The sequence below is a fragment of the Typopeltis vanoorti genome, chromosome 10, assembly GCF_054136105.1.
Source record: "Typopeltis vanoorti isolate ZY-2024b chromosome 10, IOZ_Tvanoo_1.0, whole genome shotgun sequence".
NCBI classification, from domain to species: Eukaryota; Metazoa; Arthropoda; class Arachnida; order Uropygi; family Thelyphonidae; genus Typopeltis; species Typopeltis vanoorti.
Genome location: NC_143558.1, coordinates 16,905,392 through 16,932,010, shown reverse-complemented (window position 1 = coordinate 16,932,010; position 26,619 = coordinate 16,905,392). Strand labels below are relative to the sequence as shown.

General features: G+C 35.4%; 1 protein-coding gene across 1 annotated transcript in view; it reads left to right on the top strand.

Moving 5' to 3' along the window:
- The window catches only part of LOC150102194 (uncharacterized), a 238,490-nt gene that overhangs the window by 125,913 nt on the left and 85,958 nt on the right, over window positions 1–26,619 (top strand). Inside the window, exons 8-9 of the mRNA XM_090399106.1 lie at window positions 6,481–6,541; window positions 13,150–13,619. Coding sequence (XP_090255232.1) covers window positions 6,481–6,541; window positions 13,150–13,619 — 531 coding nt within the window. The remainder of the gene's footprint in view (window positions 1–6,480; window positions 6,542–13,149; window positions 13,620–26,619) is intronic.

Genomic DNA, 26,619 nt, shown 5'->3' with positions numbered 1-26,619 from the left:
TATATTATCTTAATAATAATTATTATTAAGAGAGCGATAGATATTATTAAGAAAGCCATTAGGAAAAAGAAAACCAGGACATCCTCTTAAACGATTCAACGATGACTTCTAAGGCCGGAACAGGCCATGTTAGGCCTAAATCCTTGATACGTATGATGATGATTAAGAGAGCAATAATATTTTAATAATTGTTATTATTATTATTACCCTTGTTTATGTATCAAGACTCATGGGAAATGGATATGAAATAACTTTTGAAGATTCGGCAGGGCAAACCTACACTAGCAGTCTCTGTTCTGTGATATACAGATTGACCTGAACATTCAGATTGCCCGAAGGTACTTCGATAATTTATGTAAAAATGCAGCACTGATTGTGTTGGCAATCAACAGCAGTAAAACTAAGAACAGAATAGAAAGAAATATTATGCTAAGGATCAGATTTTCATTTTAAGATAGAAAGTTGTCGAATTATAGCAATTTAATGAGGATCTGTATTTAAGTTTTGTAGATCGGAAAAGGTATAGTAAGGTGGCATGAGCTGTTCAAAATGTTACAATTATATGGTATAAACAGAACAGCACATAAAACAATACATAATCTATATCTGTGTTATAATCAGCAGTTAGTATTGAAAGAAGTACAGGTAAAATCAGATAGGAGACGAGAAAATATAAAAAATCTTCTGTGTGAAGTCTGATTTTGTGACCTCAAGTCTGCCTTTTTTTTCCCCCTTCATCCCTTCCAAATAGTTTGAATTTAACTGATTTAAGATCTGTGCTTTCTTTCCCCCTCCCACAGTATAATCTTAAATCTGCTGTTGATGAATATAAATCTTATTGGCTCTTCTTTTAGAGCAGGTTTATATGTATATGTGAAGAACTGACTATGCTGAAGTTGAACCTTTGCTAGGAAGATCATCTTCAGGATGCTAGTTAGAATATTTTTGGATAACCTCTGTGGCTGTGGCGATTCTCTTTTGAACAGAGCTTAATAATTCATCCATTCTGTTATGTATGTTTTGGAGACCTAATTTTTATTTCCTAGGCAAAATTAGACTTTTGAAAAGTCTTCTGAATATGAGTGGGAGTGAGAAGTCTGGAGGAAGATAACTAGCCTTGGACATTTTACAATTCAGCAACATTTCACTGGTCCTCAAAATGCTTCCCCTATAGATTTTGCCAGACTGACTGGCTTATTTTCATTTACTATACTTCAACTATCATATAGTGCTTCCTTTTAGTTTTCTTCGTACAACTGCCTGTGGATATAACAGTATCTGTAAAGGTGTACTTTTATATATTTTTATAAGGTGAACTCCATGGGCAAGGTTTAATCTTTTAAGTAGTGCAGTGCCGAAGATTCTTATTTTCATAATCTTTGTGACTTTTGAAACTATAAATTTCAAAGACAAACATGTTTTGCCATTTGGTTATAAAACAGATATTGGAATTTTAGTCTGTTTAAAATAAATTTATTATTATTAGATAAGTTTTACTAGGAATAATTAAGTATATATGCGTAATTGTTTAAGTTAGAGTGGCTGTAAACGTTGTGCGCTACCGATATTATTAGTGTGGGGTTTTTTTTTTCCTTGCTTAAACTAAATACGAAAACGTTAATATTAGACCTAGTAACCTGCAGAGAAAAAAAAAAAAAAATGGCGGCGGCATTGTCATTCCAGGATTTTAATTTGGATTTCAGTCGGTTCGTTAAGTGTGAGGTCTGTTATATGTATTCCTTCGACTACGTAAACGATTTGTGGATGTTTAGTGCGGATGGAAGAAGGGTGTGTGCGAAATGTGACCTGAACGAGGAATTGATGAATGCGAATATGAAGTTGATGACAGAAAGTGCTAGTACCGATTATGTCGCGAGTGCACGTTTGAAAGAGGATGGCGAAAAAATGTTAAAAAATCAGGAAAAAAGAAAAAGAGCGATTTGACAACCGTAACGGATGTTAAAAGGGACGAAAGTGAGGCGGAAAGAAACGAAATTGAGAGAACGAATGAAAGTAGAAATGGCGTGGTGCAGAAATCGCAAGTAAAAAAAATCGAAAGAATGAATGATAGTGAAAAAAGAATGACTGATGGTGAAAGTTGGACGCATGTTGGAACGAAAGTACTGAACCAAAGAAAGATGAATGACAGTAAAAGTGAGAAGAATTATAGCGAAAGTTGGACGCATGTTAGTCCGAAAGTACGGAAACAAAGAAAGATATGTGAGAGTGAAAGTTGGACGTATGTTGGACCGAAAGTACGGAAACAAAGAAGGATGAATGAGAGGGAAAGTGAGAAGAGGGGGTCGAGAGTTAGAAAGATTTAATGATAGAGTGAATGTGTCGCGAGGTTCAGAAGGTGAATTGGATTGGATGAAGCAAGAAATGAAATTAAGAGAATTCAGGTCAAAATTATTAAAATAAATCATGATGGCATGAAAGAGATAACAAAAGATGAGCGACGGCATTGTATGGCGACTCAATTATTAAAGGTGTGCTAGAGGATAAAATGCACAAGGTATGTTTTCCAGGCGGTAAAATGAGTAGAGTGATTGAGGCATTGAATATGAGGCGGGAACGAGCAAAAGAGTTAATTGTATTAATTGGTACGAATGATTTGAGAGAGAACAAAGAGCATGTCAAAATGAATGTCAGGAGACTGCTTGGAAAGATAAAGGAGAATAGTGTGACAGGAAGGGTGGTCAGTGTGTTGCCTAGGTATGATTGTGGTGAAATGAGGCGGAGAGCAAGGATTATGAATGATATTCTGGCTGAAATGTGTGAGGAGATGGGAGTACAGTTTGTTAATGTGTGGAATGAGTTTGAGGGACGAAGTGAGCTGTATGGGAGCGATGGACTGCATTTGAGTGGTTATGGTGTGAGTCGCTTGGAGAGACTGCTGCTGGAAGGTAGAGAAGTGAATAGAGAGAATGAATCAGATCGAGAGGGGAGTGATGTGGAAGAGCAGGAGAGTAAGACAGGAGAGATTGAAGGAGTGGAAATGAATGTGGAAGTGAGTGGTATGAGTATAGAAAATGAGAGAATCGGTGTGCAAGAGGAGCAGGGAAATGGCGAGGCTCAGGGTGGACAGGGATACACAGCGTGAGAAAGGTGGATGCTCCAAGAGGAGGTGAGAGAATGTGTAGGCAGGAAAGTAATGGGATGATCAGGGATCAAAAGGAAACAGATGGAATTGCAAAAGGTTCTAAAATGAAGAAGCAGAAAGGGAAATGGCCCCAGTCCAGCATGGAGAGATCACATCGAGTGAGTGGTATCAGTGGAACTAGCTGTAGATCCAGAAATGAGTTGTTGTGTTTGTATACCAATGCTAGAAGTATAAGAAACAGGGCAGATGAAATGGTTGAACTAATTGCGTCTGTGCACCCAGAGATTGTCGGAATAAGTGAGACATGGTTAGATGAGGATGACATCCTGACAGGAATAGAGATGGAAAGGTATGATGTGTTTCGTGAGGATAGAAGGGGTAAAAAGGGAGGGGGAGTGCTATTGATGATAGAGAAAGAGTTATGTCCATACAAGGTAGAGATGCAAGAGGGAAATGCGGCCAGTGGTTTTGAGGCAGTATGGTGTGAGATAGAGGTGAATAGAATCAAATACTTGGTGGGATGTTGTTATAGACCTGGTAATGTGGATGGTGGTGATAGTGAAATGTATAGTCAAATAAGCCAAGCAAATAAGAAAAGGGTGATCATTATGGGTGATTTTAATTATGGCAATATAGACTGGAATGAAGAGATAGCAACTGGAAGTAAAGAAATGAGTTTCTTGAGTTTTTGAGGGATAACTGCCTCAGACAGTATGTAACAGAGGGCACAAGAGGATTAAGGGTCTTGGATTTGGTCATCTCATCGGAGGATGTAATTATCAATGAGGTATCAAATCATCCACCAATTGGTGAAAGTGACCATGAGGTGATTACTTGGGTGGTTGCCAGCAGTGCAAGGACCCCTGTGAAAAAAGGGTATATGTGGAACTACAAGGGGGGTGATTATGAAGAACTCAGGAGACGCTTGCAGGTGTAGCATGGAATGAGGAGTTAGCTGGAAAAGAGATCAATGCAGCTTGGGGGATTTTCAAAAAATATTTAGTGGATGCAATGTCTAAATGTATACCACTGGTGAGAAGGTTAAATAAGTTAGGTGTGAGATGGATGAATAAAGAGATTAAGCATGCAATACAGAGAAAAAGGGCATTGTGGAGGCAGCATAAGAGAAGTGGAAGTAACCAATTTCATGAGTTCTACAAAGACCAGGCAAGGAGAGTGACTTGGTTGGTGAGAGTAGCTAAAGAGAGGTATGAACAGCAGTTAGCTAATGAAGCTAAAAAGAATCCTAGGGAGTTCTTTCGATATGTAGCCAGCAAAAGAAAGAATGATTATGGAATAAATGAAATGGTATAAAGACAGCTGTTGCAGAATGTGTGGTGGAGATACTTAATGAGCAGTTCATAAAGATCTTTCAATCTTGTGAATGTGACTTCATGGAGAGATTAAGAGCAGTTGATGATGGGGAGGAGAGACTGACTGTAAGTGAGCAAGAGGTGTTTGGGGAGTTGAGTAAACTAGATGTAAATAAGGCTGTGGGACTTGATAATATATCACCGCGTATTCTGAAGGAATGTGCCAGAGAGTTGACACCTGCCTTGACATATTTTTTTAATACGAGTCTTGCACTTGGTCAAGTCCCTAAAGAGTGGAAGGAGGGCAAGATTGTGCCACTTCATAAAGGAGGTGATCGAACTCAAGCATCAAACTATAGGCCTATCTGTGTGTCAGGTCTGTGTGTTGGAGAAGCTTGTGAGAACTAGGATCCAGAGTTGGGTTGACAACAATGGTATAATCTTTGATGGACAGCATGGATTTGCTAAAGGGAGGTCGTGTTTTAGTAATCTACTTACTTATTACAATAAAGTGACTGCTTCCTTGGACAGAGGAGAAGGATACACAGTAATATACTTGGATTTTGCAAAAGCTTTTGATAGAGTACCTCATGATAAGTTGACAGTCAAACTAGAGCAGATGGGGTTGGATATTAGATTAGTGCATTGGATTGGAGACTGGCTATCTGATAGGTATCAACAAGTTGTGTATGGGGGTGCAATATCCAGGAAAAGGAAAGTCACTAGTGGAGTGCCTCAGGGATCTGTTTTAGGGCCATTACTATTTAACTTGTATATTAATGATATTGGCGAAGATTTGGATGGAGATATTCAGTTGTTTGCAGATGATGCAAAGTTGGGACGAACCATAAAGAGTAGTGAAGATGTTGTGGCCTTGCAAGAAGACTTGAATAAATTGAGTGATTGGGCAAGCAAATGGGGATGCGAGTTCAATGTTGCAAAATGTAAGGTTTTAAAATTTGGAAAACAAAGATGGGATGCAGAATTTATGCTTGGTGAGAATATATTGTTGGAAGTAGAGGAAATAAGAGATCTGGGAGTGATAGTGGATAAGGATCTAAAATTTAGGGGACACATCGCCAAAATTGTGAAGACAACACAAAGACTTCTGGGAATGATGAGGAAGACACTGACGTGTAGAAGTAGGGAGATTCTTGTTCCATTGTATAAGGCTTTGATTAGGCCACACATGGACTATTGTGCCCAGATTTGGTCACCTGGTTTTCAGAAGGATGAAGAGATGTTGGAAAGGGTGCAAAGGCGACTGACTAAGGTAGTTTCTGACCTCTGGAATGTCGAGTATGAGGAAAGATTGAAAAGATGTAATTTGCAGAGTCTACTGGAGAGAAGGAAGAGGGGAGATATGATAGAGACCTACAAGTTGGTAAGGGGTTGTTATAAGATCAATGGTGGAGAAGTTCTACAGAGAATAGTGGGAGATCAGGGGAGAACCAGAGGTTATACCTGGAAACTGTATAAAGAGGGTGTGAGTAGGGGAGTGAGAGGCAGGTTTTTTTCGTGCAGAGTTGTGAATGATTGGAATGCCTTACCTGAGAGTGTGGTGTCCGCAAGGAGTTTGAATGTGTTTAAGACCCGGTATGATGAGATGTGTGTGAGATAAAAGGACCTCCTAGATGAGTCTTTGACTCCATGAGGTCTTGTTTTAATAATAATAATAATAATAATATTCTTTCTTAATCCTCCTCTTTTACCTTTTACGGTGTCGAGGTAAGTATTCTTGCAACTGCAACCATACTTTTAGGATAAGGTGGTTAGCGCTATGCTTCCCCTGTGTGTCCTATGTCTATAGATGCATGTGTTTACAGGCCTGTTTGCCTGTTCTGTGAGACGAAAAAATATGCAATGACTACTAAATATCAGGATTGTCCTTTTTTAACCTTTTTTTTTTTTTTTTTGGTATGTCATAAGATTTGATTTTTTTTAAATTGACATTTCTTGAAAATTAGTATGATGCATCGTTGTAGTTGTGTATCTCATTTACATTTTAGTTAATAATATTTATGTGAATGGGTAGTTAATTTCTTTAAAATATATTTTTTTTAGATTCCATCACCTGATAAAATCCCTCCTCATGCTGAACAACCCAAAAAAGCATCCGAGGAAAGTAAGTATATGTTTGCATAATTGGTGTATGGATGCATTATGCATGGATTGTTTCTGAAGGACTAGTTAAAACATTTAACAAGGACTTCATGAATATCTCTAATGTTAATCCCTGATGTCATTAGGGTAAACAATAAAGAAATTTAAATAATAGATAAGTATGTATACTTAGGAAAATTGTTAACAATGAAGAAATAAGGAGTCATGGAAGAAGTTAAAAGAAGAATTAGGAATGGAATGGTCTGCTTTTGGAAAATCAGAGAGATTTTTAAACAAGTTTAATAGTTCTTTCAGAATCCTCTAATCCAACTGTACAAGTAATGTTTGGAATTGATTTTCTGAAACATCGTGCTTTTGTATGTAATTTTGAGAAAGCCTATTGATGGTACAGTATCCTCGTGTGGAGTAGAATGCTGTCTGGACACAAGACATCAGGTGACAAAGGAAAATTTGAGCAGTCTCCTAAAGTTTTTAAAGACACTGATGATAATGATCAAGTGTTTAATATTGAGACTCTAAAGAAACATGAGAGGGAAAACATTGAGGAAATAAAAGAGAACCTAGTGGAGAATTCAATTAAGTTAGCAAACACTAGTGAAGAAAGGAATAGAATTCTAAAATTCTTTAAATCTGCCTTTGTGTTTTTGCAGAGGATATTGTTTCAGTGTCTTGCACTAATGCAGTAGAACACTCAGTGCAGATTTGTACTCAATCTCCTATTTACATTAAGCAATATCAGACTCCACTGAAATATATGGCGCATTTTCAGAAACTACTGCAGGAATAATTGAGAAGTCAAATTCTCAGTGGAATAGCCATTCATTTAATTGAAAAATCAAATGGAAGCCTAAGGTTTGTCTTAGCATTGAGACTCATCAATAAGGTTACAAAGCCTATTGATTTTCCACTGTGTAAGATTGAGAAATTATTGATCTGTTTGGAAGGAGCATAATATTTTACAAAACTGGATTTAAATTCTGGCTACTTTTAGATCCCTTTGAAGAAAAAAGACAGAAAATACTTTGCATTTACTACTAGATGGCAGAAATATCTGCCATCTAGTAGTAAATAGATATAGATAGCCATCGTAAAATCCTGAGGAATGTTTTAAAGAGATTAGATGAAGCAAATCTATCTTTAAAGTGCTCTAAATGCCAATTTTTCTTAAAAGAAGTTGAATATTTAGGTCATAAAATCAGCAACAAAGGAATTATGCCAACTCAGTCAAATGTAGAAAGCATATTACCAGCCAAACCTCCAAAAACAATTAGGCAAGCTCATAGATTCATTAGCATGTTAAATTTCTATAGAAAATGTATTCCTAATTGTTCACAGCTGTTGAGACTCATAGTGTATTTGAAAGGTGTTAGATTCAGGCAGGGTAAAATCCCAACAAGAAGCATTTGACAACCTAAAAACTGGCATTAACTAGAGCTACAGTTCTCATTTATCCAAATTTGGCGAAATTTTTTATCTTTCTGCTGATGCTTCAAATGATTGCATTGCTGCTGTATTAGAACAGAAAGGAGATTTTAAGCCAGTAGCTTTTATTAGTATGAAATTATCAGGTTCAGACCTTAGAGAAGGAAGCCCTAATAATAATTTTTCCTTTGAGAAAATTTAGATACTTGTTGTTAGAACAATCTATTAAAATAAGATCTGATTCACTATTTGTCATTCCTAAGTACTATGAAGGATAAAAATCAACGTATAATTAGATGGACACTGGAACTGCAGGAATATAATATTGATGTGGCTGATGATGGTAAATTATCTAGGGATAACCATTTGAATCAAGATGAAAATAGGTCTTAAATACATGTTATTCATAAGATGAATAAAGAATTAAGTTCACAGAAAACCAGACAGAATGTTAATCATTTCAGAAAGTATAAGTCATTTGCACTAGGAGATTTGGTATTGTTAGATGATAGTCTAGTATAAAAGGGAAAAATTCTGTTCACCAATTTTTCTCTTGTGAATATTTAGGATTCAACATGTAAGAAACCTTAGTAAGATTGTAAATGTACACTCTGATAGGTTAAAAAGGTACTTTTAGGGAGTAGAAATTTAATTATGTTAGGAAGCAATATGAATAAAATATTGAAAGATGAGGGTTGTTTTCCCCTTTACCGATTATGCATCTCATTCGTAATCAGATAGTAGGAAAGGGAATAGTTGTTTTAAACCTCATAATTCAATTATACAGCAAAGGAGAAAATTAAGAAATTTGGGTAAAACAAAACCTAATCATATAAGAAATTTTAAAAACCCCAAATGACATAATTCAGATAATGTGCATCAGAGTGATAATTATCATTATCATCATCAAATTCCTGACATGTATCCTCAAGGGGTGTACAGGATATGATAGTACTACATGAAAAATTTACATCATTACTAACTTCCTATCTACAATTTTCCTCCAAATCAATCTGTTACCTGTCAACATTGTCAGATCTTATATTTCTATCTTCTAAGGCACTTTTTACCATATCAATCCACCTATATCTTGGTCTTCCCCTGGGTCATTTTCCTGCCAACCTGGCAGGGAACACCTGTTTTGCTAATCTTTCCTCTCCCATTTTGTTTAATTCTGTTCTCCCATTCTGAGTAATAATTATAAATACTAATAATGATTAAATAATGGCAGAATATCATAGATTGGTTAACTTGGAGTTAAATAAACCAGAGGAATGTGAAAATACCTCTAATTTACTTAAGGAAGATAAAGAATCTCAGCCTGTTTCTGATAGTGATGATTTTGTCAATTTATGACATAATTCAAGTAATTTAAATGAAATATTCGAAAAGTAGAGAAATGAAATTTATAAATATAATGAATTGAGAGATGTAAATTCCAAATTATCTCTAGCATTGTATGATTTTGAAACTAGTACCCATTCAGAGATTGTAAATAATGATCAGCAAACACCTTGTTATTATTTAAGATCTAGAAGTAAGCATTAAGAGAATTATAATTTTGTTAGATATAAGATAAATATTTAGAAATTTAAAAAAAAAATTTGAGAGAAAGATGAAACTGATGTAAAATTAATCGTAATTTATAATTATGAATCTTTTATTGTAATTTAAAATTGTAAGTGTTGAGATATTTGTTGTATTTCTAAAGACATTTCCATTACGCTAATGAAGACAACATGTCAGCCATTACTGTGTAACTTCTTACTTGCCATTTACGTGAAGTTCACGTGCTCACCGAGGAGTTTAATGGGTGAATGACAGCTGACAGAGAGAGTGTTTGGTAACTCTCTCTGTCAGCTGGGGAATGAGGAAAACAAGTAGAGAGAGAATGTAAATTTGAAAATGGCAACCAGAGAATTTTGTTCTTAGGAAGTTTATAAGAAAATGTGACAGTTGGAAGAATATTAATAAACGATTATGAAAAGGAATCGTAACACTGTAAATCTTTAAACTGGAAGAGTTGAGACTGTCAACAAGTGTATAGTAAAAATAAAATATTGGAGTTGACGTTCTAATTCAATGTTCAAGGAAACACCAAATGAAAAATTTCATCTTCTGTCTTAAGGACACCAGATCTATTTGTTATTTGACTGGAAAAAGCGACGGAATTATTAAAAACAAACTGTAAAGTGGCTTAACATGAAGAGCTCTACTTAGATATGTTGTTTATAAAGTAATAGAAGAAACTTCTTTCTCTGGTACAAAAATTGGTAATTTGTGCATCAAAGTGAACTGCAAGAGGTAAGAATATTTATACTTAGTAGTAAATTTTATATTTTCGGAAAGGGCCTACCAAGGAAAATGACTCTGGTGATCATTTTGTTGTTGTGAAAACAAGGTATTTAGTCTGGTAGACTTGATTAAGTATATGTTACAATCCAGTAATAGAATGAGTCAGAAAATGAATGACTAATTTTTTAGGCTAAGAAAATCTGTAAAGTATAGGCTTATTTTGAAGGCCTTGGATCCAATTTTGTAGTTATTTATATAATTTTATTTAAATGTATATATTTTTTATTTGGTACTTGAGTCAATAATTTTCTGGATTCTTAAAGAAATAGAGTTAAAAGCATTGCACTAATAAGAATGAATTCTTGTATAATTACTTAACACTCGGTGTAAAACAGTCTCTTTACAGAAATGAAAAATTATAAAAAAAGGTTAGGGCCTTTCCTTGATGAGTTTAAGGACTCCATGGAGTAGTCAATAATAATATTATTTGTTCATCAGCTGAGAGCACACTTAGGAAAGGTTACCTAAACAATGGTATTGATTTTAATTGTACCCAGTGAACCTTACCCCCACATTATTGCTGGTTGCAATTTTCATTGTCTCCTTGAGCAGAATTATCTTACATGAGGTGTGCTGCTAATCTTAATGGTCCTGTGTTAGCTATGCATAGTGATATGGTCATCATGCTTAAAATTGCTCTTCTGGTGATATATATCACTGACATGCTTCCTTTTCCCACATCTGTTCAACTTCTCAGCTATACTGAAGGATCTCTGTAGCTCAGTCAGTAACAGTTATACCTTTTTGGCAAAAAAAAAAAAGTTCAAATCCTTTCTGGGATATGAAAAATCTTTATAAGGACTTTTAAGTTGAATGTGAGTTAGCTAGTCTCATAGAAATGGCAAGGTTTTTTCCCTCTTTTAAAATGTGAGTGTTTTTCATCCAAAACAAGCTAACTAGCCAGAAGAATACACACAAGAAGGAACATAGTATTTTCTATTTATATAAAGAAAAAAGTGGAATTAATATGTACAAAACTTATTCCATTTTAAATGAATCTCTGATATTAAATAACAAACAATAAGATTTTATTAACTGACATGTAAATAAATTACATAATGAAATGAAGAATTTAATATAACTCACTAATATTTCATGAGTATCTCATCACATCATCATCAGAGCATAATATACAACTAGCTGCTTTAGTTGCTTGAAGCAAGAAAGAACTGAACTAAAGTTACAAAGTGGTTCTGTTCTGCTGCTCTCCAGCCAGTTGCTTGAGTGCTATTACGACATGGGAAGAATTAAGTCATTAACAATTGTAAGCAAAACAGCTGAAAGCATCACATCACACACATCTTCCTTATACCCTCTTTTACCTTGCGGTGTCGAGGGTCCATTGATCATCGGACCTCACTCCGTTTACAGGATAAGGTGGTCAGCCTTATGCCCCGGAGTATCCTATGGCCTGTAGTGTTGAGTTCTCAAGCCAGCTTGCCTGCTTTGCGGGATGAAAAACCCCAGAATAAACTGGGGAAAAAACCCTGCTGTCCACACCGAAGACTGGCTAACTTGGCTATGGCTGAGGAAGATCCTTCAGCTCCTCACGTCACCGACGGGAATCGAACCTAGGACACTCCTTCCCCAGGCATATGGTTGCGAAGCGCATAGCCACTAGGCTAACTGCGCAGACCAGCTGAAAGCAAAGGACAACAAAGCTGCTTTCAAGATAAGGTGCCTTGCAAAGAAGAAAGATTTTAGATCCAGAACATCATGCATAGATATGCAATATTTGCAGTAAAATAGTTAATAGAAAAACAAAAGAATATGAGTTTTCAATTTTTATGTGCTTTATAAATTTACAAAAAAAAAGTGTTTGATAGTATAAAATTACAAGATATTCAGAATAAAATACAGGGTGTTTCAAAAAGAATGTCTCAATTTGAAAATTGTATATCTCTGCAACCACAAACCATAAATGAATGTGACTTGTACCATGTGAATGGCCTTGGCTCAGAGTTTGATATGATGACTGCTAGATATGCCATTACTAGCACCCAAATAGCCGCTACACTTAGTTAATGAGAAGATGGCATCTAGTCAACAGAAGGTGTTTTGTAACTGTACCACATTTTCATTATTAAATATAATTATTTGAAATGGGGTCATTCTTTTTGAAACACCCTGTAGTGAAAAGAAAAATAAATGCACAGATGGTAAAGCTTACAGAAATATTTACACAGACAATAACTGTGTAATAAGGTACTGCAATAAGAAAAAATAAATAAATAAAAATAAACGACTACAGCAGTTGGACAAGGTGATTTTTTTAATTCCAAAATGGTCAGTATTGGAATGAAGATTATAATAGAGTTAAGATAAATTAAAAAGGAATAAAAATTGATAATATAGTAAATCTGATCTACTATGCAGATCAGATTTACTATATTTATTTATTTATTATATATTTCAAGAAGTATAACAATAGATTTGCATATCTGTTGATTGTACTTTTGTACAAAATGCATGCAATGAGTCATATATGGTAAAAACTAAGTAGTTAGCTTCCATCACAGGTTACTTCCCCAAACTTAGTGGCTTCAATTCTGATCCTCTTTTCTCTGCCTCTTCTTGAACAACCTTTCTTCATGTGCATTTTCTAAAACTTACTATCAAGGTATATTCATTTCTAGCATTAATAAGCTTCTGTTTCCTATCCATTTTCATTTCTAGCAGTTCCAATGTACTACTTCAAAAGCTGTATTTCTTTGTTTGGAGTTACCAGTAGTATTATATAGTCTATTATGTTTATTTTCCATGTTTGGGTTATAAAATTTTAAATCTGTGATTGGTGTTTTGTTTATATTATGATTCATTTTCTCTCTCTAGGGACACTTGAAGACTTGGAAGATGGGTGGAATATGCCAACAGAAAATGAAGAAAATGTGAATAATATGGAAGGAAAATTAAGTGAAGGTGCTACTTATTTAATCAGAAAAATGTTTAGTGGAGAGGCAAAACATTCCATTCCAGGTGATGTTACTCATAAACCAGCAGAAACTGTGCCAACAACTAACACCACCAGTCAGGTGAATGATAATCTTAACAATAAAGAGAAAACTGAAACTGAAAGCAAAAATAAAAACCAAGTTTCATCACCTACTAAAGAACTGTGTAAAGAAAGTCCAGTAATTCTTAGTGATGATAAAAGCGAAACTGGAACATATACAGTGGAAAGTGAGCTTAATGATTCTGCTGTAGAAGAAGCAAGACAAAAGATTGATGAGGTTTTTGGAGTTCTTCTGCCTTCTGGAAGTGGATCTGAAACTTATCAGCCTGCTATTCAGCGAGAAAAAGAGGTAATTTATAATATTTGTGCACTTTAAATTGTACACCAAGAACTACAGTCAACTCTCTCTATGGTGAACACATAGTTCCCAAAGTAATAATTTATTTATAGTGGACAGTTTTTTTTTTTTTTTTTTTTTCTATTTTGAATTTCGTTTAGCATATCATCTGTGGTGCTTTGGTCAGGATATTTTGATAATATTTTAGGGAATGATTTCATGTAATGCTGTTTACTAGCATGAGAGTTGACGACGGTTGGGAAAGACTGGTTTTTCGTATTAATGGCCACTAGTGCTGTGTTAAATTGAAAAAATTTTGTGATATGCAGTTCATATAATAAAAATATAAATGAAAGATTGTCAGAATGTGAACTTGGAAAAATATTTATTTTTAAAAGCTAATTAACTGATTAATATTCATCTCATGAGGGGGGAGGGTTATTTTGCTCCTGCTATATTTAAAAAAAAAAAATCAATTTTCTACATTAGGTTAGGTGGAATGTTTTTTTTTTCCAGGTTTTCAAAAAAAAAAAAAAAATTGAAAAGCTACAGATTTAATGACATTAAATAAGATTCAGCACTTTTCAATATCCCAGAAAATACAGAATTTGATAAATGTGTACTACAACAGCAGCAGAAACAATAAATAGACAACCTATAGCACTGCAGGAGGAATAATAATCTTGTATTATGTGACTCAAAGAATAGCTTCTAAGCTGTAATTGCTGAGTTTAGAAATTTCTAACAATTTGTGTGTGTGTGTGTGTGTGTGTGTGTGTGTGTGTGTGTGTGTGTGTGTGTGTGTGTGTGTGTGTGTGTGTGTGTGTGTGTGAATGACTCTTAAAGAGTATTAGGTGTAAATACAAAATTAATGACGGAAAATATTATACTATTAAAAAAATCTTTTTACGTGAGATTTTCCGTCATTAATTTTGTATTTATATGTCTACTCACGGTATTCCCCTACTAAGAGTATTAAGTGTATATTAGCAACATTTGCAAATCGTGGTTGGCCACACATACATACAGTTTGTTATCGGAAGTAATTAATGCTCTCTCATTTAATTTGCTGATTTCAGTTATAAGCTGAATCTCTGTTATAAATATTATGATTAGTGATGTTAGTATTCTTTTTTCTAAAAAATTCAGCTGAAACATTTTAAAAAAATGTTGAGTTTAATGACATTGCAGTACATGCAAATTGCAAGAAAATTTAGCGAAAATTATGTAGATTACTACTACAAATAACAAATTTCACTTTGTCATTTGTAGTAATAGTTATAATATACTTTAATCTTGATTATCAGTTTTGAAAGGCTAAATTCTGGCTTTTTATGGCTTGCATATAATTCTAAAATGTACCCCGTGTTCTTCTTTAAAGGGAAAACAGAATATAAAGAAAAAAATAAAGGGATTAATAAATGTTTAAAAATTCAAAAATAAGTGTATGGAGGTAATCAGTAGTTATTGTAAATGAAAAATTTTAAAAACTTTAAAATATAAAAGACAAGTCTCTTGGTATAGTTGGTATTAACGATGCCCCTGGGTGGAAAGACCTAGAAGGTTCAAAAACTGTCCAAGACTCGAGGATCCTTTATCAGGACTTTTCAAGTGAAGCGAGTTAACTTGTCATTTACAGAGGTGGTAGTAGTGTATTTCATCCTGGAAACTCAGGTTTTTCATCTCACAAAACAGGCAAACTGGTCAGTAGAACACAAGCAATTTACAGACATAATGGACAATGCAGCTAAGATTAACTGCCCTTAGGCTTTAAGCAAGTTTCTAACATGCCAAGTAACTTGGCTTTGGTAGGTCATTGAGCCTAACACAAAAAGGAAAGATGAAATATGAGATGTGGATAAAAAAAAAACAATTAAATCTCAATAAAATTCCAACAAAACCAAAATAAAAAAATGATGGTACAACATGACAGAATTTCATGCAGGCTGGACATCGCCCGGTTAAACAAGTTAACCAGACAAACAGCGAAAAGTCAGCTACCGGAACAAATCCTAAAACCCACCTCAACATCACCAGAGTTCAAGATCAGTACTATCAACATAAGAGGCCTGAATGGCAAAGAAATGGAGCTAGCTGAGGAATTAGATAAGTACCAGATCAACATAATAGGGCTGACTGAAACAAAAAAAAGACAAAAACTGGTGAGATCTTTCTGAACAATAAATACAAAATGTTATGTTCAGTGACAATCAAGGAAAAGAAGGAGTAGCCATAGTATTCAACAATAAATATGAGGCTAATCTCCTTGAATGGTAGGCAGCCTCAAGTAGATTGATGTGGACAAATATCAGAATGGGGAACTGGACAATGAGACTTATATGTGCCTATGGTCCCACAGAAGGTTCTACCTTATCCACATGGAATTTTTTTTTTTTATTCACACGGAATGTTTTAGAAAAAGCAACTGACACAATGAAAAACGAAAAGTTGGTCCTTCTTGGGGATTTAAATAGCAGAGTAGGAAATGATTGTCAGACATACAAAAATATTTGGAGAAAATTTGGAGAAAAGAGCAAAGCTAATATTAATGACAAATATCTGTTGGATTTCTGCTCAGGACATGGACGGGTAATTACTAACACCATGTTCCAACATAAAAGTGTGCAGAAATTCACATGGTGAGAAGAGACAAGGATTAAGAAAAGTCTCATTGACTATGTTATTGTTGAGAGTGATGTTTTCTCCCTGGTGCAGGACACCAGAGTGTACAGAGGATTTGAAATTGGAAGTGATCACCATTTAGTCTTGAGCAGGATAAAATTGAAAAGAAGACCATGTAAGAAAGTTTTAAAGTGAATAAAAGTTGAGCAGCTCTCAGATTTGAACTGTAGACTAAAATACAGAAAGATTATTGAAGAAAAAATGAAACGGTTTGAGAACAGGAACCAAACTTGGAGATTCAGTGCCAAGCCCAGAAGAAAACACTGATTGATTCAGCCAGAGTGGCATGTGATGAGGTTGTCTGTAAGGATAGAAAAATCAGAACTCCATGGTGGACACAGGAAGTTAAAGAGGCTGTGAAAGAAAAGAAGAAAGCATATCAAAAGTTCCTGGCAAGTCTGCTTATGCTCTTAGAGAATACAGAGGCAAATGAAAGAAAGCTGAACACTGTTTAAAACTAGCCGAACAAAAGTAATGTGGAGGACTTTTGTAAGAACATAGAAAATAAATATCAAGAACATGGTGGCAAGATATTCTGGAGGTTCTTGAAGAAGCTCAGAAATCGAGGAAAGAATGCTGTAAAAGGAGTTAGAGGTGATAAAGGTGACATGAAAACAGGAGAAATAAATATCCTTGTAGTATCGAGTAATTACTTCGAAAAATTGCTAAATGAAACAAGCAGTGATGACAACACAGTGGTAAAAAAACACTGACCAGTTATGCAGCCAGGAATACAGTTCCATACTTGAGTAGAAAAAGGCATCAAAAGCTTGAAATGTGGAAAGGCAGTGGGAATACATGAACCAGAAATGTTCAATGGGGAACTGGAGAATGGGGAACTGGACAATGAGACTTATTTGTGCCTATGGTCCCACAGAAGGTTCTACTAAGGTAGAAGTGGAGGAATTTTTTGAGGCTTTAGAAAAAGCAACTGACACAATGAAAAATGAAAAGTTGGTCCTTGTTGGGGATCTAAATAGTAGAGTAGGAAATGATTGTGAGACATACAAAAATATTTTGGGAAAATTTGGAGAAAAGAGCAAAGCTAATAATAATGGCAAATATCTGTTGGATTTCTGCTCAGGACACGGACTGGTTATTACTAACACCATGTTCCAACATAAAAATGTGCACAAATTCACATGGAGAGAAGAGACTAGGAATAAGAAAAGTCTCATTGACTATGTTATTGTTGATAGTGATGTTTTCTCCCTGGTGCAGGACACCAGAGTGTACAGAGGATTTGAAATTGGAAGTGATCACTATTTAGTCTTGAGCAGGATAAAATTGAATTTCATATTGAAAAGAATAACATGTAAGAAAGTTTTAAAGCGAATAAAAGTTGAGCAGCTCTCAGATGTGAACTGTAGACTAAAATACAGAAATATTATCGAAAAGAAAATGAAAGAGTTTGAGAACAGGAATCAAGCCTTGGAGATTCAGTGGCAAACTCTGAAGGAAACATTGATTGATTCTGCCAGAGAGGCATGTGGTGAGGTTGTGTGCAAGGATAAAAAAATCAGAACTCCCTGGTGGACACAGGAAGTTAAAGAGGTAGTGAAGGAAAAGAAGAAAGCATATCAAAAGTTCCTGGCAAATAAGTCAGCTTTTACTCTTACAGAATACAGAGACAAATGTAAGAAAGCTAAACAGTGTGTAAAACTAGCTAAACAAAAGTCATGGGAGGACTTTGGCAAGAATATAGAAAATAAATATCAAGAAGGTGGCAAAATATTCTGGAGGTTGTTGAAGAAGCTTAGGAATGGAGGAAAGAGTGCTGTAAAAGGAATTAGAGATGATAAAGGTGAAATGAAAACAGGAGAAAAAGATATCCATGAAGTATGGAGTAATTACTTTGAAAAACTGCTAAATGAAACAAGTAGTGATGACAGCACAGTGATAAAAAACACTGACCAGGCATGCAGTCAGGAATACATATCCATACTTGAAGTAGAAAAAGCCATCAAAGGCTTGAAATGTGGAAAGGCAGCAGGAGTAGATGATATTCGACCAGAAATGCTGAAGTATGGTGGTATAAGAGTCTTACAGTGGCTGCACTGCATAGTTCAGAAAGCCTGGACAGAGGGACGAATTCCCGATGATTGGAGTAGAGCTCTCATAGTACCCATATATAAAAAGGGAAATAAAACTGAATGTGAGAATTACAGAGGTATTTCCCTACTGAGTGTTCCTGGCAAGATCTATGCAAGTATACTTGAGAAACGGTTGAGAAGAATTGTGGAAGAAAAGCTTGGTGAAGAACAAGCTGGATTCAGGCCAAATAGAGGCTGTCAGGATCAGATCTTCACTTTACGACAAATAGTCGAGAAAGCATGGGAATATAACAAAGATCTGTATTTAAGTTTTGTCGATTTGGAAAAGGCATATGACAAGGTGCCAAGAGAGAAGCTATTCAATACGCTGCAGTTATATGGTGCCAATGGGGCATTATATCAAGCAATACTTAGTCTTTATTTGAGTTGTGAGTCAGCAGTTAGAATTGAAGGAAGTACAGGAAGATGGTTTAATGTTAAATCTGGTGTGAGACAAGGATGTACATTATCCCCTCTGTTATTCATTATCTATATGGATCACATTATGAAGGAATGTGGTATTAAACCTGATATCAAAATTGGAGATGTTAATGTCAGCTCTTTGCTTTATGCGGATGATGTTATACTTCTAAATAAATCTGCTACAAGTCTGCAAGATTCTCTGACTAAATTGAATAGCTGTTGTAATAGATATGGTATGAAGGTCAGCAATAAAAAGACAAAGACAATGAAAATAGGCAGAATCATTGAAAATGTCAACTGTGTTGTGAATGGAGAACCAGTGGAACAAGTAAAACATTTCAGCTACTTAGGCACAATTTTTACTGAAGATGGTAAACTAAATATAGAAATAGACAACAGAATCAGCAAAGCTGGTATGGTGGGAAGTCAATTGAATAAATTCATATGGAATAAGAAAGAAATTAGTCGGAACACTAAATTAGCTGTATACAAGACTGTGTTCAAACCAATTTTAACTTATGGATCTGAGAGCTGGGTCAGAAGTAAAACATTTGACCAAAGACTAGAGACCGCAGATATGAGAGTCCTCAGAAAGATTAGAGGCGTGAACAGATGGCATCAATGGCAATATCATATTAAAAATGAGGATATTAGGAAAGAACTTGACATTGTCAGCATCCAGGAATGCGTTAGCAGAGCTAATCTCAGATGGTATGGTCACTTAAATAGAATGGGAGAGGAAAGATTAGCAAAACAAGTGTTCTCTGCCAGGTTGGCAGGAAAACGACCCAGAGGAAGACCAAGATATAGGTGGATTGATACGGTACAAAGTGCCTTAGACGATAGAAATGTAAGATCTGATAATGTTGGAGTCTTGACAAGTAACAGACTGATTTGGAGGAAAATTGTAGATAGGAAGTTAGTGATGATGTAATTTTTCATGTAGTACTGTCATATCCTGTACACCCTTGAGGGTACATGGCAGGAATTTGATGATGATGATGAGAAATGTTCAAGTATGCAGGTATAAAAGTCTTACAATGGTTGCACTGCATAGTTCAGAAGTCCTGGATAGAGGCACGAATTCTAGATGATTGGTGTAGAGTTCTCATAGTACCATGTATAAAAAGGGAAATAAAACTGAATGTGAGAATTACAAAGGTATTTCTCTACTGAGCATTCCTGGTAAGATATATGTAAGTATACTCTAGAAACGGTTGAGTAGGATTGTGGAAGAGAAGTTTGGTGAAGAACAAGCTGGATTCAGAACAAATAGAGGCTATTAGAATCAGATTTTCACTTTATGACAGATAGTTGAGAAATCATGGGAATATAACAAAGATCTGTATTTTAAGTTTTGTCGATTTGGAAAAGGCATATGACAAGGTGCCAAGAGAGAAGCTATTCGAAATTCTACAGTGATATGTTCTCAATGGGGCATTATATCAAGCAATACTTAGTCTTTATTTGAGTTGTAAGTCAGCAGTTAGAATTGAAGGAAGTACAGGAATGTTGTTTAATGTTAAATCTGATGTCAGACAAGGATGTACATTATCCCCTTTGTTATTCATTATCTGTATGAATCACATTGTGAAGGAAAGTGGTATTAAATCTGATATCAAAATTGGAGATGTTAATCTCAGCTCTTTGTTTTATACAGATGATGTTATACTTCTAAATAAATCCTCTACAAGTCTGCAAGATTCCCTGACAAAAGTGAATAACTGTTGTAATAGAAATGGTATGAATGTCAGTTGAATAAATTCTTATGGAATAAGAGAGAAATTAGTCAAAACACTAAATTAGCTGTATACAAGACAGTATTCAAGCTAATTTTAACTTATGGATCTGAGAGTTGGGTCAGAAGTAAAACACTTGACCAAAGACTAGAGACCATAGATATGAGCATCCTGAGAAAGATTAGGGGCATGAGAATATTAGGAAAAAACTTGACACCGTCAGCATCCAGAAATGCATTAGCAGAGCTGATATCAGTGGTATGGTCACTTAAATATAATGGGAGAGGAAAGATTAGTAAAACAAATGTTCTCTGCCAGGTTGGTAGGAAAAAGACCCAGAGGAAGACCAAGATATAGGTGGATTGATACAGTAAGAAGTACCTTAGAAGTTAGAAATATAAGATCTGACAATGTTTGAGTCTTGACAGGTAACAGACTGATTTGGAGGAAAATTGTAGATAGGGATGATGTAATTTTTCATATATTACTATCATATCCTGTACATCCCCTGAGGGTATATATCAGGAATTTGATGATGATGAAAAAATCCCAATCTTAAAAGAAGTTACACAAAAGCAGAAACCACAGTCTTTGAAGCTGAGAAAGCAAAATTAAATTTAATTTAATGATTTACATATTGTTTCAGGCTAATCATTTTAATGATTAGCCTGAAACAATAATTTAAACATTGTAATTTTCACAGTTGCATATTATTTTAAAATACTGGTTTCACATGCTTAAATGCAAACTAGAATTAATTAAATGAATGCTCTTATATATTTTGCTCAATGTAGCATGAGCATCATTAACATGAGAAAACTGAAGAATTGGCTACAACATTTAAAATATGAACACAAATTCCAGAGGACTCTAGTATAGTTATGTAATTAAAAAAAGAAAAAATTATAAACAATTAATGGGAATTACTTCCCTAAATGTAGAGATAGGCATACAGTCTGTTCGATCGAAATTAGTGTAGTGGCATATGGCTTCACACGATTCAAAAAAAATAGACTATCAAATTTAAACCTATTGTACTGCAACATCGTTGTTTGATTCCAGTAAACTCTGTGTCTAGTTGATGGCATGAGAAGCAAGGCCAAAACTTTTTAATTTCAGAAATCTTATATAATCTTGATGTTCTTTGCATTCTGATTTCAGCAGAACTGTCAGTTTGTCCAAAGTAGGAAAGTTTACAGCATCTGGATATCCTTAATAGGTGGTAGAAAAGAAGAAAACTGTCAGGCTGATTTGAAGATTGCATACTGATTATATTTATGGAGAATCCTTGCTATTTGTTCAGAAGTCCCTTTAAAGTATGAGGATGTGAATCCTTTTAACATCAGATTGAAGTCTGGCAGGAAGGATGATAATTATCAATTATTTTCTCTATCATGGTTTCATTATATCCAATGAGTGATAGTGAGTTTTATTGTATTTAATTCTTCTAATAGAAGAGAGTTAGAAGAGCAAATTGTGAATGCTTGGTGCTCAAGGTTTTTGATAATACCTGTCTTTTGTGAAGGATGATGAGAAGCTGCATGATATCCTTCAATCCTTCGCCTGGAATCACTCCACCTACCAGTGAAGGATTGCTTCCTGTAAATGGAAAATTCAATGTTACTAATAGAGTTACAAATTATTATGATATCCAGAAAGGGAAGACTGTGATTAAATTTACGATCAATAGTGAACTTAATGCAACTCTATAAGGAGTTAATTTTGTCCAAAAACTGAAGTACTGTTTCAGAGTGGGACCAGATCGCAAAGACGTCATCTACAAAACATATCCAAATACGAGGTTGAGGAGAAATCGTGTTAAAAATTCAGTGCTTCATCAAATAATCAGCTAAAGCAGGTGATATAGGACTGCCTATCACAGTATCTTTATGTGAAGCCCTATGGCACCATCCTAATCTTAATTAAGCAGACTGTGTGCCTATCCATACGTTTTGGGAAGTAATTGCATTAATTGTTTATAAATTTTTTTTAAATTACATAACTATACCTGTTTCACTGGAACTTTAATAGCTTCTTTTCTACTACTCGCTCAAATATGACTAAGACACAAGAAGAAGTATATTCTTCTTGTGCTCATGTTTTAAATGTTATAGCCAGTTCTTCCGCTTTCTCCTTGAATGATGCTCATGTTATATTGAGTGAAATATATAGGAGTATTTAATAAATTCCAGTTTCCTTTACATGTGTGAAAAAATATTTTAATATGAAAATATGTTTACCGTGCATGTTTCCATCAAATGACTGGTGACAGTTGCATAATTTGCATTTAATGAGTCTCTTATTTCTCACTGATTTGAAAAAAAATCATCATCCTTTCAGGGATTTAGGCCAAGTGGCCTGTTCCGGTCTCATTCCATCTTTTTCTTCATTGTCCATGGCTTCTATATCCTACATCTTGGTGGTATTAGAGTATATTTTTGGGGTAGTCTTGAACTCTCCATTGTTTTGATATGTTCAATCTACTTCTTTCAATATTCATATATTTTGTCCATTACCGAGTCCATTTTTAGTTCTTTACATATTTATTATTATTATTCAGGCCTCCATGGAGTCAAACGACTCATTGTGGGAGGCCCTTCCTAGGAAACATGAAGTCTATCATACCACTCCTTGAACTCATTGACCGTTCTTGCTCTCACTACTATATCAGGCAATGCATGCAAAGGAAACCACTCCTCACCTTCTTGCTCACAGCTTAGCTTTTCAACTTCCAGGGATGGGCCCTTTGTCATCGCTCCTTCTTGCTGTTCCACCAAGCGAAAGAATTCTCCCAGTGTCAACCCTGTTACTACTTCTCAACAGTTTAAAAGTCTCAATCATATCACCTCTCCTTCTATCTACCAAACTGCAGTTCACATTCCCTCAGCTGATCCTCATAACTAACATTGTACAGTCCTGAAACCATTTTTGTTATCTGCCTCTGTACCCTTTCCACTGTTAATTTATCCCCTTCAAATCCTGGGGACCAAATTTGAATTCAGACAAACAATAGTCTGAATGTGGTCTGATCAGGATCTTATAGAATGGAATGATAACTCTTTTATCTCTGAAGGTCAGCATCCTTCTCAGTATTGCAGCAATCCTCTGGGTTACCTTCACCACCTTTGCAATATGTTCCCTGAATTTCAGTTTTCTATCAATCATCACCCCCAGGTCTCTTGTCTCTCCCTACTTCCTTCAATCAAGTATGCAGCCTCCCATCGATGTATCCCAATCTTCAAAACTTTACATTTTGCTGCATTAAACCTATACCCCCATTCATTTGCCCATCTGTCTAATTTATTCAAATCCTCTTGCAGCATACTGCATCTGCACTATTACTAGTAACCCTTCCCAGCTTCACATCATCTGCAAACAATTGATTATCCCCCTGCAGTCTATTGACAGTGTCATTGATATAAAGGTTAAACAATACATGACCCAGTACTGAGCCCTGTGGGACTCCACTTGTAACCTTCTGCCTCTTTTGATACTGCCCCACCATACACAACTCTCTGATACTATCAGACAGCCAATCCTGAATTCAGTTGACTAACCCGACATCTAAACCCATGTGCTGCAACTTAAATATCAGCTTAAATATCATGTCACTCTGTCAAATGCCTTTACAAAATCAAAAAAAAAAAATGGCAGTATATGCCTTTCCCTCATCAACTGCCTCTTATCACTTGACTATAAAAGACAATCATATTACTAAAACAAGAGCGCCCTTAACAAATCCATGTTGCCTCTCACGGATAACATTACCTTCATCTGCCCAATGCTGTATATGGTCTTCCACCCTTATGCAATGGCACTATCTTATCTTCCTTCCATTCCTTGGGTACCTTTCCCATAGCCAAACTTTTATTGAAAAGCCAGGTCATCGGGGCTGTTAGTTCTTTAGCACATTTTCTCAAAACCTGTGGTGAAATACCATCCAGTCCCACAGCTTTACTGACATCCAGGGTACTCAGTATTTGGAACACACTTTCCACTTGTACCTCAAACCTGCCATATCCCTCTAGTATTAAAACTTACTTCTCCAGGATGAAATACTCCAATAAAGTGTTTATTGAACAACATTCTTCCATAATCACTTCTCCTACTGGCCAGATAACTAAAAAAATTCCCTAGGATTATCTTTGATCTTAGTGCCAGTCTCTTCCCATATTCCAGTTTCTCTTCCTTACCATATTAGAAGAGGTTATGGAATATTAGTCATATTCCATAACCTCTTTTTCTCCTGCAGTTCCTGTTTGATATTGTTTGTCATCCAATTTACACCAAATTGTGTCCTCATCTTCACTCGTGAAATACAGCTTACTAGTGCTGCCAACAAATATTCCTTCACAATTTCCCATGCACTAATGATATCTCGGCCTTTTAATTCTGCCCTCCATAGAACTGCCCCAAGTTGACATCTAAGACTTATAATCGCCTGTCTTATAATTCCCTTTTCTTTGAGATATTCCTGCATGTCTGTTCATCTTACAAGTCAAAACCACATGGTCACTCACTCCAACGGGGTGGGGGGGGGAGGAGATGTCATCTCAGGTATTATCAGCTCTTCTGATGTTATGACCAAATTCAAAACTCTTGTTCCCTCTATTACATGTTGCCTAAGGCATTTGTCCCTGAAGAATTGCAGAACGTTATTACTACATGCATTTTCCTCTTTCCATCTTATATTGCTGTAGTTAAAATCTCCCATAACAATAATTTTTCTTGCACTTGCCAAGCTGAACTGCCTAAAACAACTCCTACCCCCCGCCTCCCTCTGTGCTCTTTGGCTTGTAGCAACATCCCACTAAATATCCTTTCTTGCCCATCCTCTACCTCACACCATATGCTTTCAAAACCATTAGTGTCACTGCCTTCCAAAGCCTCCACTCTTAGAGGACATAAGTCATCACTTATCATAAGCAGTATTCCACCACTGTGTTTTCCCTTCCTATCCTGCAAAAAAATGCTGTACCCTGAATGATATAATCACGTAATCACAAGAAAGATATTTATTTAACCAAATATTTCGGTCTGGAAATAGCAGACCATCGTCGGTGGTATTACAAGAACAGTTTAAAAAATATACAAGCTAGAATACTAACAATAGATCGTTGAAATTAGAACATGCCGCGTGATGTTATATCACTAAGTATGAAACGAAATATTTTGAAGTAGAAACATGATTGAATTTGCTATTAAAAAAAAAAAAAAAAAAAAAAAAAAAATTAATGAGTAATCTTGATTAGGCTTTCCCAGATTTTTGATATAGATATGCAGTCATTACGATTCAGGTTGGGATGATGGAGCAAGGCCTCCACGCTTTCCTTGAACAAACGTTCGAACCTGTAACGGGATCTATGTAAGAGGCGCGTCTTGGACCAAAGGATGCTGTGGTCAGTTTCAATCCCGTGTTGAGCCAAACCAGACTTTTCAGGTTTATTGTGAAGAATGGATGATTGATGTTCTTGGATTCTTTTTTCAAGAGAACGTCCAGTCTGTCCAAAGTAAGAGAGATCACAGTTGCAAGGAATTTTTTTTTTTTTTTTTTTTTTTTTTTTTTAATAGCAAATTCAATCATGTTTCTACTTCAAAATATTTCGTTTCATACTTAGTGATATAACATCACGCGGCATGTTCTAATTTCAACGATCTATTGTTAGTATTCTAGCTTGTATATTTTTTAAACTGTTCTTGTAATACCACCGACGATGGTCTGCTATTTCCAGACCGAAATATTTGGTTAAATAAATATCTTTCTTGTGATTACGTGATTATATCATTCAGTCTTATGTCGCAAGTATCCTTAAAACAACAAATGCTGTACCCTGCTACTTCTATTCCTGTTAATATTTCATCTTCCGTCAACCACGTCTCATTGATCCCAATAATCTTTGGCTAGGCTGATGCAATCAACGCCACCAATTTATCTCCTTTATTCCGGATACTCCTGGCATTAGTATAAAGCATAAAAATGTCACTGCTACTATACCTATCATTATCTCCTCCAAACTCCACTGGACTCAGTGATACCTGATGTCATCCTCCTTCTCCCAAGCGCCCATTCCCACA